The 17,723-nt window shown below is 40.6% G+C and overlaps 1 protein-coding gene across 2 annotated transcripts in view; it reads right to left on the bottom strand.

The window, feature by feature from the left end:
* Positions 1-17,723, bottom strand: part of LOC113014140 (uncharacterized) — a 57,693-nt gene that overhangs the window by 28,094 nt on the left and 11,876 nt on the right. For both annotated transcript variants that reach the window (XM_026155464.1, XM_026155463.1), the window contains exons 2-11: positions 9,076-9,144; positions 8,611-8,635; positions 8,491-8,508; positions 8,160-8,228; positions 6,863-6,999; positions 6,668-6,775; positions 915-972; positions 784-831; positions 360-428; positions 1-140 (exon numbers count right to left, since the gene is read on the bottom strand). In XM_026155464.1, coding sequence (XP_026011249.1) covers positions 1-140; positions 360-428; positions 784-831; positions 915-972; positions 6,668-6,775; positions 6,863-6,999; positions 8,160-8,228; positions 8,491-8,508; positions 8,611-8,635; positions 9,076-9,144 — 741 coding nt within the window. The remainder of the gene's footprint in view (positions 141-359; positions 429-783; positions 832-914; positions 973-6,667; positions 6,776-6,862; positions 7,000-8,159; positions 8,229-8,490; positions 8,509-8,610; positions 8,636-9,075; positions 9,145-17,723) is intronic.

Consider the following 17,723-nt stretch of genomic DNA (forward strand, 5'->3'; position numbering starts at 1 on the left):
AAAATACCAAAAGATGTGGTCAAAGCTCAGGACGTGTTTGATGATCACGTGGGCGCCGACTGTTAGGCCGCAGAGCGTGCAGAGGTAATGCTTCTTCTCATCTGCTCCGACACAAACGCACTCGACGAGGTGCTGCATGCCTGTAAGATCACGATGACACAGATAGTTTAGAGGAGAGGGAACCAGTTTGTCAAACTCTGCCTCGCTGGTATGTCAAGGACGAAAAAAGAGATTGTTAATCATGCTGTTGAAGTGCTCCAAAAAAAAAAAAAAAAGAGCATTCTTTTACTTGAGCAAATGAATGAATGAGTTTATTTGAAAACAAATATGGCTTTGTTATTTTGGTGGTTGTTACTGACCAAGAAGCGGATGTTTCCTGTTGCTGTCTTTCTGGTAAGCCAGGATCGTCATCTTCCCTGGCTTGAAAGCTAAGAGGGAAAATGATTAGATTCAAGTGATTAAACACTGACTGAAAGACAGTAATAAAGAGTAAATGTGAACAGATATATATTTGGTAAATAAAGGTGCCACAACAAGATAAATGACAAAGCTTTGAGTCATAATATGAAAACAAACCACGTAATGTGGCTTAAACATGATATGTGCGATACCATGAAGAGTGTCAGACTAGCCACAAAACAGACTTTGTGGTGAAGATGATTTCTATTGAGAAAAACCACCTCTGAAAACAGCAGATGGCAGCAGTTGTGATTCTAATTAATCAGATGTTAAAACACTGAATTCACAACTTGATTGATCAGTGAGAAAAAAAAGTGCACAAACCTTGAATCAGCTTGAGAAGCTTCTCATTTTCACCTAGAGTGAGCATCACTGCAAAGAAGATTCAGATCATTTTCAGCAGTGCAAAACTAAATAAAACTGTCACACAAACACTACATGGATCGATCTTATACCTTCTGAGTAGGTGCTGCTTTTAAGCTTTTCCATAAGACGATCAGGTAAATGCAGCATCTGCAGAGAGAAAATGCAGAATATAACTGTAGAACTGAACAGTAGCTATAAAAAATAAAAACACTTTTGTGATCAGCCTGCATTTCTTAAGATATTTTCGTATACCAGATAAAAACAGAGTGATCCACCTGATAGACAAACAAACCAATTTCCCTAATTTTTTTTTTTTTTTTTTACTAGAAATCAAAAGGGTTATGTGCTGGATATACAGCAACTGACACTTTATTAGGCATATCTTGTTAGTATCAACTTGCCCCCTGCCACTGCAAATCTCTTGGACAAGTCTGTATAAACCCTAGAGGCAGTCATGTGGGAAAATCCCAGCAGATCAGCAGCTTTAAAACACCTGAACTAGCCAGTCTGGCACCAGCAACCACACCATATGTTCTGTCTACATGCATAAATGAACCGAGTTACTGCCATGTGATTGGCTGAAGAAATACTCCTTCATCTCTTTGCTCTTGAATGCTTTGCTTCTTATATTGATTTTTATGCTGATTTTTTCCCTTTTTTCCGTGTGAGCTTACCTGCGATAACTTCTGGACACTTGTAGATCATTAGGACTAGAGTGTTCTTAACAGAAACAGCAACATTTTATGGTTACCTTATCCTCAGCGCTCCGTGTGTCTGTGGCCTAGACACAGCTGAAGCCTGATTACAGCGTCTGGGCACCGAGCAGCCTCAATAGCCTGGAAAGGTGCTAACCGCTAGGCTAACTAGCAACAAGATGCCTTCCCTCTCCATAGAGGACTACCACAGCCTCCTGCAGAAGATTGCAGTACTGGAGACAAAAATTCATCGCTTAGAAGTAAACGTGGAGGTAAATGGACTGTGTGGAAATGAAACAACCTTGCCTTTGATTCAAAACAATGGCGATGAGCAAGCTAGTACACAGCTAAGGAGCACAGATAACATGACCAAGAAAGTAGACTCTGTGCATTATTATAAATCCTCAAGTGATAATCCCCCCTTAGACTGTCTTGGTGCAAAACCAAGACATAAATCATGTCTCCTGGAAGGGGGAGGACGTATCACAGGCAGGGCACAGCGAGCTGAAATCTCTGAAACCGACTGGCCTTCACTTCCTACGAGACAGAGAAGCTCTTCTACCCCTGTATACAGGAGGAAACAGGACTGGACAACCGTGAATAGGAAGGTTAACAACAAACCTCCAAAACAACTGAATGTGAAACTGCAGAACAGATTTGCTCCACTATCAAAGGACCCTGGATCTATATCGGACAACCATCCATCTAAAAGCAGCGAAATAAGGTCTGAAAATCTGTTGAAAAGTGAAAGGCCACAGGGAAAGCTAAAGGCTAGGCCTGAAACTCTGATTGTGGGTGACTCTGCTGTAAAGGATGTACAAAGGATGTGCGGTAAGAACACTAAAGTCCTCTGCTTTCCTAACGATATGGTCAACAACCTGAAGGAGAGAATTCTTCAAATTGCAGATGAATATCCAACTGTGACAAACATTGTTCTGCATACAGGGTCAAACGATGTGTCCAAACAACAGTCGGAGGTTCTGAAACGGGACTTTACTGGATTATTAAATACTGTAAACTCTCTGAATGCAGCTGTATTCATCAGTGGACCTGTACCGCCGGTCAGAGGAGGAGACGAGAGATTCAGCAGGTTGTTTACACTGAATAAATGGCTTATATCAGCATGTGCTGACCACTCAGTGCATTTTATCGACAACTTTAATATTTTTTGGGAACGCAGGCATCTGTTCAAAGCAAATGGATTTAATTTTAACAAGTCAGGGGTGAAACTGTTCACCTCCAACTTGTTTTATTCCATACGTCATCCATCTGTGCTTGGTGCCAAGGCTGAGATAAACGAGGAGTTATCTCATAAAGAGGAACAAACAGTACTCCAAAAACAGACAAAGCCCAGCAGAAACCTTGAGGAGGAGCTCCATTTGCCCCCACCCGGGAAGAGCCTCAGAAAGGAGAGACATCCATGGCATCTGAGGAAGAGCCTCAGAAAGGAGAGACATCTAAGGCAAGAAGAGGGGTCCCTATTTGCCTCCAACTCTCTCAACAACACCAACGACCAGGACAGGGACCACGACCTTCCCCAGTCCCCCCAAACCCCTGACAGGCCATCACCCTCCTCCCCCTCCCTTTCTCCCTCCTCCCCACACCTGAAATTCACTGAGGAGATGATGGAGCGGGTCAATGCTGGGCTCAGATCTACCCCCCGTCCCAATCCCTTTTTGTCCCCCATAAACCCCCCACCAGAGCGGCCAAAGGTTCGCCATCGAGCCCCACCCTCAACAGAGCAATCGAAGTCACATTGCCCAGCCTCGCCCCCCTTAGTTCCTCTTCATGCCCTGTCTCCGCAGTCTGATATGTGATATGTGAAGGGTCCGGGCTGTGAGGATTATGGCAGTGATGACTTTTCCCAGGAGAAGCTGGGACCCTGTTTACTAGAAGGTTTTAAAATTTCTGTACTTTTAGGTGACAGGAGACATGTGGCCTGGTCAAAACACAGAGAGCTGCACTCTAAAAGATCTTTAAACATAGTAAACATACCTTGTGTGCCACAGACTGCTCCCAAACACGAGGGGACAAGTAATACCTCTAAAACACTTAAGTTGGCTTTATTAAACATTAGATCTCTAGCTGGGAAAACATTTTTAATTAATGATTTAATCACTGAGCACAGCCTTGATTTTATGTTTTTAACTGAAACTTGGTTGGACCAAAGTAACAGTGGAGCTGTTCTCATCGAGACGACCCCTCCTAACTACAGTTTTATCAGTGAGGTCAGGGCGAGCAGGAGAGGAGGAGGGGTTGCTGTCTTATTTAATGAATCATTTCAATGTAAGCAGCTATCTCCTGGAAGTTTTCAGTCTTTTGAATATGTGGCTTTACAGCTGAAGGCCCCATCCAAAGTTGTGTTTCTTAATGTTTACAGGCCTCCCAAATACTGCACAGACTTTTTTAATGACCTCAGTGAACTGCTGTCTGTGATCTGTGTTGATTTTGACTGTGTAATTATTGCTGGGGATTTTAACATTCATGTGGACAACCCTCAGGACAAAGGGACTAAAGACCTGAGTAACACTCTGGGCAACTTTGGGCTGACTCAGCATGTAACAGAGGCCACACATAATAGAGGACACACTCTTGACCTACTGATCTCCAAAGGCCTGAGCATTTCAAAGGTTACTGTGTCTGATGTGGGCCTGTCTGATCATTACTGTGTTTTCTTTGAAAGTAAAATCTCAGCCCACACAAATATATCAACAACAGTGATCACAAAACGGTGTATAACTGAACACAGTAGTGCAATTTTTAACCAGGTCTTCCCATTAACACCTGACCTGCCCAGAGGGTCAGTCAATGAGCTCGTCAATAGCTTCAATGCTAACATGTTAAATGTAATGGACACTATTGCTCCCATTAAGGTGAAGGTTATCTCTGGAAGGAAAAAGTCTCCATGGAGAAACTCCACACTGGTGAAAAATGAAAAAAGAGAGTGTAGGAAAGCTGAGCGCAGATGGAGAAAAACAAACCTCCAGGTTCATTATGACATTTATAAAGAGAAACTTCACAATTATAATTTACAACTGAGGAATGCAAGGAGGTCCTACTTCTCTGACATCATCACTAAAAACAGCCATAATGCTCGGGTCTTATTTTCTACAGTTGACAGGCTAACAAACCCTCCTGTGCCAGTGGCAGCTGAACTTCATTCAACCATGGCCTGCAATGACTTTGCCAAATTCTTCACTGAAAAAATCCAAAAAATTAGACAAGCAATTGGTACATCAACAGCAGATCCAGGATATGTACTGTGTCCACCAAAAAACTGTTTAAACACCATGAAACAGTTTCAACCTATTAACAGCAAAGACCTGGAGGACATCTTAGGTCAACTGAACTCCTCCTCCTGCTGTTTAGATGTCCTGCCAACAAGTTTTTTCAAAAAGGTCTCAAAGACTTTAGAGTCAGACCTGTTACAGATCGTCAACTTTTCTTTATTATCAGGTGTGTTTCCAGAATCACTAAAAACTGCTGTAATCAAACCTATACTGAAAAAGGACAATCTTGACAAGACACAAATGAACAACTACAGGCCGATCTCAAATCTCCCGTTTTTAAGTAAGATCATTGAAAAAGCAGTTTCCCAACAGCTCAGTTACTTCTTAAAACAGAATAATTGCTACGATGCCTTCCAGTCAGGTTTTAGACAGAACCACAGCACTGAAACTGCTCTGACCAAAGTGTTTAATGACATATGTCTGAATACAGACAGTGGAAAAATGTCAGTCCTAGTTTTACTGGATCTCAGTGCAGCATTTGATACAGTTGACCACAACATATTACTCAAACGACTGGAAAACTGGACAGGTCTTTCAGGAACTGTACTAAACTGGTTCAAAACATACGTAGAAAACAGGAAATACTTTGTATCAATAGGTAACTTCACATCTGAGCAGACAAGTATCACATGTGGAGTTCCCCAAGGTTCCATCTTGGGACCCCTTCTGTTTAACATCTACATGCTCCCACTGGCACAGATTATAAACAACAACAAAATAAACTATCACAGCTATGCAGATGACACACAAATATATATCACAATGTCACCAGGAGACCGAGGCCCTGTACAGGCTCTTGGTAAATGCATTGAGGAAATCAATGACTGGTTGTGCCACAATTTTCTCCAGCTAAACAAAAACAAAACTGAGGTAATAGTCTTTGGCGCCAAAGAAAAACGATTACAGGTCACCAGAGAACTTCAATCTATACATCTAAAAACCACAAACCAGGCGAGAAATTTGGGTGTAGTGATGGATGCAGACCTAAACTTAGAAAAACACATTAAGACAATAACAAAGTCAGCTTACTATCACCTCAAGAATATATCAAGGATAAAAGATCTGATGTCTCAACAGGACCTGGAAAAACTAGTCCATGCATTCATCTTTAGTAGGCTTGATTACTGTAACAGCATCTTTACAGGTCTACCTAAAAAAATCAGTCAGACAACTACAGCTCATTCAGAACTCTGCTGCTCGAGTCCTCACTAAGACCAAAAAAGTGGACCACATCAGTCCAGCTCTGAGGTCCTTACACTGGCTGCCTGTCCGTCAGAGGATAGACTTTAAAGTTCTGATGCTGGCCTATAAAGCTCTGAATGGTTTAGGACCAAAATACATGAATGACCTCCTGACCCAGTATGAACCATCCAGATCCCTCAGGTCATCTGGATCCGGTCTTTTATCAGTTCCCAGAGTCAGAACCAGACACGGAGAAGCTGCATTCAGCTTTTATGCTCCTTATATCTGGAACAAACTCCCAGAAAGCCTCAGATCAGCTGAAACACTCAGTTTATTTAAATCCAGGTTGAAGACTCACCTGTTCTCAGCTGCATTTGAATAAAGCACCAAATCCACACTTTAAGCTTAAATTTCAAAACTTACATTTAACTACTGATTTTATCTACTGTTCTGATTTTATCTGTTTTGATTTTATATACTGTTGTTTGTTTGTTAATTAGTTAGTTAGTTTATTTGCTTGTTTTATTCAATTTTAAATCATGCTTTTTATTTGTTCTTGTTTCTAATGTCTCTGTAAAGCACTTTGAATCACCTTGTTGTTGAATTGTGCTATACAAATAAACTTGCCTTGCCTTGCCTTACATTACTTCCACACGCACGCACACACACACACACCTGCAAGTCCATAGACGCTTCTTCTTTTACTCTGTTTTTGAGTTCAGTCTCTTTCATTTTCTTGCTGGGGATCCAGGAGAAACTCATTGCATTGGGATCCATGCAATTCTTATCAAAAAGCAAAAAGTTAGAATTAATCTTACAAATTAAACACTAAATATTCCTGCTTTATATTTTATGTTGTTCAGTACTCACAATGTAGTTGCTGTAATGGTCCATAGAAAAGAAGTGCCTTAAAACATTACTAGGTAAACTCTTCTCACCACAGATGTGACACAAGTAAAAAGAGGTCCGTGACTCTGGACTGAAACACAGACTCAGCGCAGACAAGCCTGAAAGAAAGTCAATTTGAAACAGGACGATTACTTCAAACATCAAACAAGCTCTTTTGTTTTAAACAGGCTGATGTAATACAATTTCACATTCATCTACATCTAGGTGATAAATCCTATGTTTGTCCAGTAGCAAACTTAAGATTTAGGTTCCTGAACTCGCTTAAATGCTGCTACAGTAATGCGAAAGGCAAACAAGTGTAAAAATCAATGACGATTTACTTTTAATACCCATATAGGGGCTAAAAAGACAGTAACAGATTACATTAATCTATATTGTGCTGCACATATAAACACTCAAGTGTGTCTTGGTCATCAGCTGATTCTGCCAAGATGTTATCCCAACTAAAATCCTTCCCAGAGAACACTACTATATCTCTCGCATGAATTAAAATACATTAATAAAAGGTTCCTCCAGTTCTTATGAAAACTCAACACTCACACATATTTGCATGAACTTTCATACAAAAATCTCTCTAAAATGGCGAACAAAACCCAACACCCACAAAACCAAACCTGTAGAGCAGGGTAGGTGTGATAGGTTTAAGCTACAAACCTATTCGCTGGAACGTTCAAGACAATTCAACTACACAGCAAAAGCATTGAACACCAAGTAGGCAAAGTTCTTTGTGTTACTCATATATGAGGGAGAGAACCACGACAAGCGCTGTTCCTTCGCTTAACCTCAGTCGCTCTCGTCCGCACCCCCGTAACACTGCTCTTTTATTGAGGTTACATGAATATACATAGGTTCATTAACATACAATATGACGTCTACATACAAACAAAGAGTACCTTGCCTGTGCGTTGTGTAAGTGTGTGTGTGTGTCCCCATAAATGACTTCCCTAAACCTGCTGGTCTGGAAGTCCAGCAGTTCATCTAAACAAAAGGCACTTAGACTAAAACAGACATAGATACGTTTATCCTGCCATAAAATAATAAGAGAAGGTACGACCTCTCCCATGCTCCCAGGATGTGGGTGTGAATCCCAGAGCACTCTGGAATGCACACAAAGTCTTTGCAGACTATTAAGGATCAAACCTCTACCAACATGACATTGATTATACAACTCTAAGCATATATGAGTAGATATTTCTAAGCATAAATGACAATCAACAATACAAATCTAACAAGGTGCACTTTGAGAAAATGTACTCACCCACAATGGGATGTTTGAGGCAATTCTTTTTTTCTGGATCCGCAAAAATGATATGAGGTACACCTTTGGCTTTAAAAAGCAAAAACACATGTCAAAGTGAAAGAACGGACTACCTTAAGCTTCCAATAAATAGGGGAGCCTTCTACACCCTGCTTTTTAGACCTTATTTAAAGAAAAAAAAAAAAAAGACAAACTTCAGACAACCACCTCCTCAGGACCATCGTAAGCCTTTAGTTGCTAGTTCCAGTGCAAAAACTCTACACATTGCACAGCAATAAATACAAAATAAAAACACTTAACACCAAGAAGGTAGAAAAAAAAACAAACTTACCAACATTCTGAAACGTATCTGAAAAGAGGTAAACATTAAAATGAAAAACAGAAAAGATGAAAATGTATAATAGATCAGAGTTCACATGAACACTAATGTCAAGTAAAAACTGAGCATTACCATTTGGGAAAAGGTCTTTCAGTTTCTGTGGGTAAAGAACAGGAAACATGCAGAGATGGTTTATTATTACTTAGGTGAATGTGGGGACTGTCTTATTACACTGTACCACAGTTAACTAATCTTCTCACTCAAATTAATTCTCCTTCTCCTCCTACCACATTACAGAGATAAAATAACAGGTGCATTTAGCCTTTGGCTGGTTAGCACCTTTCTATACTGGTTTGGTGTGTTTACATGCAACTTTGGGTAAAAACAAAAAAACAAAACACCCCCCCCCCTCCCAAAAAACAAAACAAAAAACAAACAAAACAAAACAAAACAAAAAAAACACACCGAGACAATAACCAATGCAAGGTTAAGTTATAGATAAAGCTGTTTTTATGTTCATTACTGAAGAAAGGATGTCATGCCCAAAAAAATAAATAGATTTAAAAAAACCAAATGTATATTAAGTCTAATGCCCACCTGTTGATGGACACCTGAAAATATGTGCTTCTTGTAATCAAACAGCCTTCTAAATTTGTAGAGGCAGAGCTGTGGAAAAAAGACAAAAGGTGCATTAGTCAAAGGTTTTTGCTACACAGCTGAGAGTTTGGCAGATGTTATGGAAATTTAGTGCTTTACACTGTTGCCAGGCAGAAATCCAGTCATTTTAAACAAGTATTCTCTTCTCCAGAGACATAAAGCAAGATACTGCCTTAATTGTGAAGATCCTGCAAGCCAGAACTTCCTCTACATGTAGGGGTCGAGGGATTAACACAGGTACGGGACAAAGAAAGCTGCATCTTAGTATATAACAAAATTATCTTCTACACAGGTTATTTAGGATTTAACAAACATAAGGCCCATGACCAAAGCCATATCAGCACACATTCAAAGTTCTCTCTTTTCCCCCCAATGTGCAATCTAGGTTCGGTATAATGATTTAAAACAATATTGCCACTTAAAATTGTAGCCATGCCACTGTGGAGCAGGGAAATTATTTTACTGTTATTGTTAAATAATTATTATCAGTACCATTGCATTGATAATATAATCTGCAGTATGATCATTGCTTTAACAATGTAACAGATAGCTTTAAGATGGCCTTAAGATGTTTATGATGATGTTAACTTTGTATTCCAGGTGCAGTTATAACTATTTTATACATATTGCATATCTGTGCTTATTTGAGTTGATGTTCAGGTTCTTTAAAGGTCTTAAGCTTCACTGACGTGACTGTTCAGGTGATACATGCTGAGGGAAAACTAGAACATAGAAGGAATTGCAATACATGCTTACAAAACACTTATATCAGGTCATTTTATATTAAGGTTTTAGTAGAGGTTCTTGGTTAAAACATTTATTTAGTAGAGGACATACACATAGTCTCAGTGAGCCTCTGGTCTGGTAAAAGGTCAGAAGTGCGAGAGGTGACATAGAGGCTGAGTGAGGTCAACACACACACATTAGTTAGATTTATTTATAGGAAAGAGTTTAGTCATGTCTGGCTGTAACTGCAAAATTGTCTCGGCAAGAAAGAGGAACAAGACAAGAACTGAAAGGTAGACAGGAAGTGCCAGCCATGAAGATAGAAGACGATGTTCTTTTTAAACTGTGTTAAAAGTCGTTGTGGTTTTGATTTGACGTATGTGTATATATCCTGTCTGTGACGCATGAAGGGGCGTCAGTAAATCAAGCCCTGACGGTATAAAATCTGTGTATGCTTTGAGGAAGTCGAAGACTACTTGCTGTCTGCGTACAGAGTGTCTTCCCACACGTGTGTAGTCATTAAAATCATTGTTTGACCAAGAGCTTCTGGACCATGGGTGGTTTGTACTCTCCTTCCTCAATTTTGAACCTTAACACCACTGTGGAGCAATGTGTGCTACCCTTATAGCCTGAACCATGCAGGCAATGTAAAATGAAAAAAGGATCCATGGAAACTGCTATGTAGACTCCCTAAACAACATCCATTTAGATGTGTATTTAAATGCCATGATACATTCTAGATCAACAGGTTTTTCACTTTTTACAGAGGTAGTGTCGAGGTGACACCAGTGTCAGAGTTTCACCTCTGATACTGCTGGATAAACAGAAATCCAATCAGGAACGAGATCACACAGAGCTCAACTTTCCACTCGTGAGAGGGAAGTAGTTGCCTCCAACCCACTTAAAGTTCCTTCCCTCTGTAGGCTGCTTTTATTGTTTACACTCATGAACATTTATAACACTTGCTGCTATGTTAGGCAGATTACAGAAACCAAACATAACTTTACATTGGAGACTTTATTTTATTTTCGCTGGAAGAGAGATTTGATTTTGAAGTTACTTTTTGTTTAATTTTGTATTTGTTGTTTGGTCAAGTTTGTAAGACAGAAACACTGGAATGGTCTGTAAACACGGTTATAGTAGAAAAAGAAGCCAGTTTCTCTTTGTTTCCCTCACCACCATTGTGGTTTTTTATTAAAATAGAAAGTTTTTGTTTTTTTGTGGCCATAGGCTCCTGCCTTTCTTTCTGTTATGAGTTTGAGTAAATGAATCGCTGCTGCATTTGTGCGCCCTCTGAGGAGGGTGCGTTTGCTCACAGCTGAAGGAGGGTGCCGTTAAAACAGTGCTATTATTAATTTGTGATGGTTGCTTCGGTTAGCTTCAAACAACATTATTAGCAAACTTACTCATGGGCAAATATAAAAAGAATAAATAAATCGCCCTTGTAAAAATGATCGACGATAGATAGGAACCCTCACATAAACATTTATCGTGTGGAAAAAAAGTTAGCATTCATCCTCCAGCTTCACTGCGTTTATGTTATGCTAACATAGCTGTGTCGCTAGCGATAACATAGCACATCATTATATACTAGTTATCGCAACTTCAGTAACCCCACAAATGTCACTGCTGTTTGTTTCCCGTCTTCATTTATGTTGGGAGAGACAGCAGAGCTGTACGTTTTAATTTATTCTGAAATCCCTCACTCAGAACATGGTATGTCATATTTAGTAGAAACTAGCGAGCTAACTTCCTGCTAACTTCTAACTCCGTAAAAATTAATAAATTCTGTTTTCATGGATGCCTGGATGTTAAACTTAATTGTTACACCTGGTAAAGCAGCAACACTGATCATTTTATTAAAGACGAAGGCATTTAGACATTTTTTAACGCTCAGCGATGCCACAGTGTTCGTTTGACTTTAGGACCTGAAGCCGAGTTTGGACCCCGATTACTTCGCGGCTCCTGACTACGGAAGCTGTAATGCTTCGACAATCCATCAAGCAGTGCGGCTTCGTAGCTTACCAAAGCCGTACTAAAATATCTGACAGATTTTTGAGCGCTGTGTACCACATAAAATCGGTTTGAGGTCACTAAGCATGACCAGAACCATAAGGCGCACTGTCATTTTTCCACAAGTCTCCAGCAGATCTGAAAGGCACTTCCTCAGTCTGTTACATTTATACTTTTTTTTGGTTTCTCATTCAGCGCCTACTTTTCCTGTTATTCAGGACGGTTTTGATCAAAACATCTCGTTCCTCATTTAACATTCTTATCTTTTCCTTTTACAGTCTTACACATCGATTCACCTCTCCTTTTATGGTTCTGCCCATCATCTCTGTCTCCCTTTCTTTGCGCACATCCTCATTCTCTATGAGCGTGGGTGGTTATATGTGGGGTCTTTAAGCGTGTCAAGCTCCTTACGTAGTTCTGCTTTTGCCTATACTTATCAAGATGTGTCAGACGGCAGTTAATGCTGCCTTTCTGCACACTTTCCTGTGATGCTGCTTCTATTCTATAACCATTTTCTGCTGTACTAACACAGGGCATGCTAGCAATATGATACCATCTACAGTTCCACAATGTAAGGTTCTTTTGATTTGGAAGGAAAAATAAGCGTAGACAAGAGTCCTAGGAGGTGTCCGAAAAAGTGATTTATTAAACACACACACTCTGTACAGTGTGGGAAGCTGGTCTTTGCCTCTCTGCCCGTTACAGAAAGCTTTATAGCCATTATGACGTCAGGACAATTCCTAGAACTCATCTTCTCAGAACAACAACCCTTTCCCAAGCTTGAAACCAGATGTTTTCCATCATCGGTATCTGGGAACATAACCAATTGTGTACACGAGTGTGCAGTTTTGTGAGATTGTAGGTCCAGGCCAACGAAAGTTCGGTGTCCTTATCCGACTGCGGACTGCCTGGACCTACAGCCATGCTGGTGCTTTCTAGAATGTGTTTTATTCTGCGTGTTAATACAAGAGTATTCAGTAACCACACCGTTAGCAGATTTACTAAATGATAAATGATACATGATAATATTGATGATAAACTGATGATAAGTGATGCAGACTAATGAAGTAATGATGAAATAATGACAGTGCATGTGAATGATAACACAGAGACAGTAAAATAACATTCCTTATCCTGACAACAATCACCTAATTCAATCTTAACAAAGGGGCTGTTTTAGACCAGCCCGATAATAAATACAACAACCCAGTCCTATACATTTGTTTAAGATTCACATTGAAGACGCGAGGACTTCCGGTAGACGGCATGTCGAAATAGTCGCTCTTCGCAGGGTTTCTACTTTTATCACAACTACTTGATAATTTCTCACTACCCGCAACAAAGTGTGGAGTTGTATTGGTGGTATTGTGTATCTGGTGTCATAATCTGCCAAGATGACCAGTAGAAACACCAGGAACCAGGAGCAAAAAAGAGATGAGCTCGGTGCGGCTAATGAAGCCATCATGGCTATGCTAAAGACCACGCTGGACGAGCACAAAGCCTCGCTTTCGGCAGAATTCAAGACATCCGTTCAGTGACTTGAAAACAAGCTGGACAGCATCCAAACGACTCTCAACAACCATGACCAATGGATTACAGCCTTGGAAACTATGGCCACAACTACGAGTGCGGAGCTCCAGAACGTGGTGGCTAAGTTAGCGGTGGTGGCGGAGGATAACGAGAAGCTGAGAGCTAGGCTAATCGACGTTGAAAGCAGGAGCCGCCGCAACAATATTCGCCTCTTGGTGGTCCCTGAAAATATTGAATGGCCCAGGCCAACTGTGTTCTTTTCTCAGGTGCTTGTGGACATATTTGGAGTGGACGTTTTGAAAACGGCCCCAGAGTTGGATCGAGCCCACCGGGCACTGGTGGCAAGACCAGGCCCCAACGCGAAACCCAGAGCGGTTGTTGTCTGTTTCCATAGCTACCAGACCCGTGAGCTCGTTGTGCGCAAAGCTCGGGAAATGCGGGGTAAACTGAAATATAAGGACACCCCCATCCATATTGTCGAGGACTATTGCCCTGAGGTGCTGGAACAACGGTCCGCTTACCGCGGAGTTATGAAGGAGTTGTACGATCTTGGACTCAAGCCTCAGCTTCGCTACCCGGCCAAACTGTTCGTTATGACTGACGAAGGGAACCGGAAGCGACTGGCGTCACCAGGCGACGCTCGGAGCTATATCGCCTCACACCGTCCCTTGAGTTCTAACATTCTGGAAACCTGATCTGAGGGTCATGGTTGGATCTTGCCACTTTCATAGAAGGGCTCATGACATTTTAGTTTGATGTTTGGTACCTAGAGGACAGCATGGTTTGAGTAATTCTAACCTCATTGTTTTTTCTGTTTTTCTCTCATTTTCCTTTATAATACCCCTGTTTATATTTTGTTCTAATATCACTGTTGGCACGCTAGTCTGCTACGTACACATATATGTATATACTGTTTTACTTTATATAAACACACATTTTTTCATTATTATTGCCTCTCCTACAGTTTGATTCCTGCCATGTACAAATGGGGGACAACAATACCCCAGCCTGCCTTTTTTGTGCTTTTCTTCTGTCCGTTTTTGTATAGTAAGATACATCCTAGTTCCTCAATTTTTTCTAGCAGAATATTGACAAGGCATATTTTCATAGTGAGACCTTGCCGCCACAGGGAAGCAAGCCATTTGATAAGAGTTGTGATGGCGAAGTCTTCACATGGGAATGTTTACACCTTGCTGTGCAATGGACACTTGCAAGTTTTGTTTTCGGGGGTATCCAGGTCCAATTTATGTTGTTCGATCTGCATGTATGTATTGCCTTGTTTTATGTTTTTTCTGTTGTTGTTGTTGTTGTGTCTTATTTATTTTATTTTATTTTATTTTATTTATTTATTTTTCTTTCTGGTTTTTTTTTTTTTTCCCCTGTTCTGTTCACAGTCTACTACCTCAAATACAGACACCAGCTTTCCCCTGGCCACTGTCAACTTGTCAAACCAAAGACCTGTCTGAATATAGTAAGGTATGTCGAGCACAATCAATGGTCTTAGAATTGTCTCCTGGAATGTGAGAGGGGTGTGGAATGCAGCCAAAGTTAACAAAGTTATGGCGCATTTACAGCAGCTTAAAGGAGATGTGTTTTTTCTTCAAGAGACACATCTCTGCAACAGAGAAGTGAGGCGACTCAAGAGAAACTGGATCGGCAATATATATCATTCCAAATTTAACGCCAAGGCCAGAGGGACAGCCATACTTATTCGTAATAATATTCTATTTGAGCAACATAAAGTTATTGCTGATCCAGATGGCCGTTTCACATTTGTGTCAGGAAACTTGCAGGGCTCACTTGTGATACTGGCTAGCGTGTACGGGCCGAACTGGGATGACGACTCTTTTATAGCTAAACTTTTCTCTTCACTTCCAAATCTGGAAAACTATCATCTTATTATTGGAGGTGATTTTAACTTGGTTCAGGACACTCTGCTGGATAGATCGTCAACTAAGGCCTGTTCCCTGAATAAATCTGCTAAAACCCTAGAATTTTTCAAAACTCAGCTGGGGATTGTGGATCCATGGCGACATGCGAATCCCACTACTAAGGCATTTTCCTTTTTCTCTCATCCCCACCGTACATATACACGTATAGACTTTTTTCTTGTTGATATTAGGTTTCTCTGTAAAATTAGCCATTGTCAGTATCATGCTATCGCCATTTCAGATCATTCACCAGTTTCTTTTGATGTGGTATTAGCGACCCCATCTCGACCCATTAAACATTGGAGATTTAATTCTAGCCTGTTGATAAGGGATGACTACACACATTTTTTGAGATCACAGTTCTCACTTTTCCTTGAGTTGAACGATTCTACTGAAGTGTCAAGAGGTGTATTATGGGAAACGTCGAAAGCCTACATGAGAGGCCAGCTTATAGGATTTGTGTCAAATTTAAAGAAGAAAGAGTTAACTTACACGTCCAGTTTATTGAATAAGATCAAAGATCTAGATGGCAGATATGCATCAAACCCAGATCCTAACCTCTATACAGAACGTGTGAAAGTTCAAGCCAGTCTCAATTTAACCACCACCGCAACAGCTATGGTTCAATTAATTAAGACTAAGCAACACTTTTTTGAATCTGGCGACAAGGCAGGGAAACTTCTGGCTTATCAAGCCCGTGCCGAAGCAACCTCTAAGCTAATCCCAAAGGTCAAGTCTGCTGCTGGTGACATAATATCGGACCCAGAGGGAATTAATGAAGTATTTGTAAGTTTCTATTCCAATCTGTACACTTCAAGTTCTCCCCCTCTATCAGAAGAAACTCTCCAAAATATACATTTTCCAAGAATAGATAGAGATCTGACGAAAGGATTAGGGGGACCTATCACTGTAGTAGAGGTACAAGAAGCCATTAAATCCTTAAACACAGGTAAATCGCCGGGCCCTGACGGTTACTCTGCAGAATACTATAAAGTCAATTCTGATCTTATGGCACCGTTGTTGAAAGATATGTATAATGAAGCCTTTTCAAAATGTCAATTACCCAAGACTTTGTCCGAAGCTACTATTTGTTTAATCTTGAAAAAGGATAAGGATCCTTTGTTGTGCAGTAGTTACAGACCAATTTCTCTTTTAAATATTGATTTTAAAATACTATCTAAAATCCTCGCACTTAGGCTACAACGTGTTCTGTCACAAATTATCGCCTTTGACCAGACGGGGTTTATGGCCGGCAGGCACTCATATGACAATTCAAGACGCCTCTTGAATATTATCCATACATCGTGCAACTCAATTCCAGAGGTTGTGGTATCTCTTGACGCGGAGAAAGCTTTCGACCGCGTCGAGTGGAGCTTCCTCTATGAGGTGATGGATAGGTTTGGCTTGGGGGCTGACTTTATTCTCTGGGTTAAGCTACTATATTCCTCGCCATCCACCTGTATTCGTACTAACAACAACTTGTCTTTGCCTTTTCCACTTGAGAGGGGCACTAGGCAAGGGTGCCCTCTCTCACCCCTCCTATTCGCCATTGCTGTCGAGCCTCTTGCAATATGGCTGCGTTCAGAGGATAGATTTAAAGGCATCACAAGGTTCGGTGTGACTCACAAACTCTCCCTTTATGCAGATGACTTGCTCCTGTACATTTCTGACCCTCTAAACTCATTCCCGGTGCTTTTTGACATACTGGACCAATATGGTACACTGTCAGGATATAAGGTCAATTATCAAAAAAGTGAGTTGCAACCCCTTAATTCCCTGGCCAGAGCTCTTCCCCACTCAATAGTGCCTTTTAAGTGGACAGAAACCGGATTTAGATATTTGGGGGGTTTTATTTCCTCTTCTATACATAAAATGATGAGGGAGAATTTTCTATCCCTACTAGAAAATGTTGGGAAAGATTGTGACCGTTGGACTTCTCTACCATTGTCAGTGGCAGGGAGAGTTAACCTGATAAAGATGAGTGTCCTCCCAAAATTCTTGTATCTTTTTCAACATGTCCCGATTTTTCTTACCAAGGCATTTTTTGACAAGTTAGAAAAGATTCTGTTACATTTCATATGGGGAGGGAAACAAGCTAGAATTTGCAAGTCTATTCTTCAGTCCTCTAAAAGTGATGGTGGTCTTGGTTTGCCCAATTTTAGACACTACTATTGGGCAGCTAACATACAAAAACTTTTACAATGGGTTCATAACGACCCCCCTGTAACAGCCTGGGTACAAATGGAAACTGCATCTAGCTGTTACTCATTATCATCAATACTCAGCTCACCACTCCCTTTTTCTCCAACCCTTGTTGGGGATAATCTAATAGCTAAGGAAACAGTAACTATTTGGCGACAGTTCAGAAAATACTTCGGGCTACTTGGA

This window comes from Astatotilapia calliptera, chromosome 22 (assembly GCF_900246225.1).
Source record: "Astatotilapia calliptera chromosome 22, fAstCal1.2, whole genome shotgun sequence".
In the NCBI taxonomy this organism is placed as follows: domain Eukaryota; kingdom Metazoa; phylum Chordata; class Actinopteri; order Cichliformes; family Cichlidae; genus Astatotilapia; species Astatotilapia calliptera.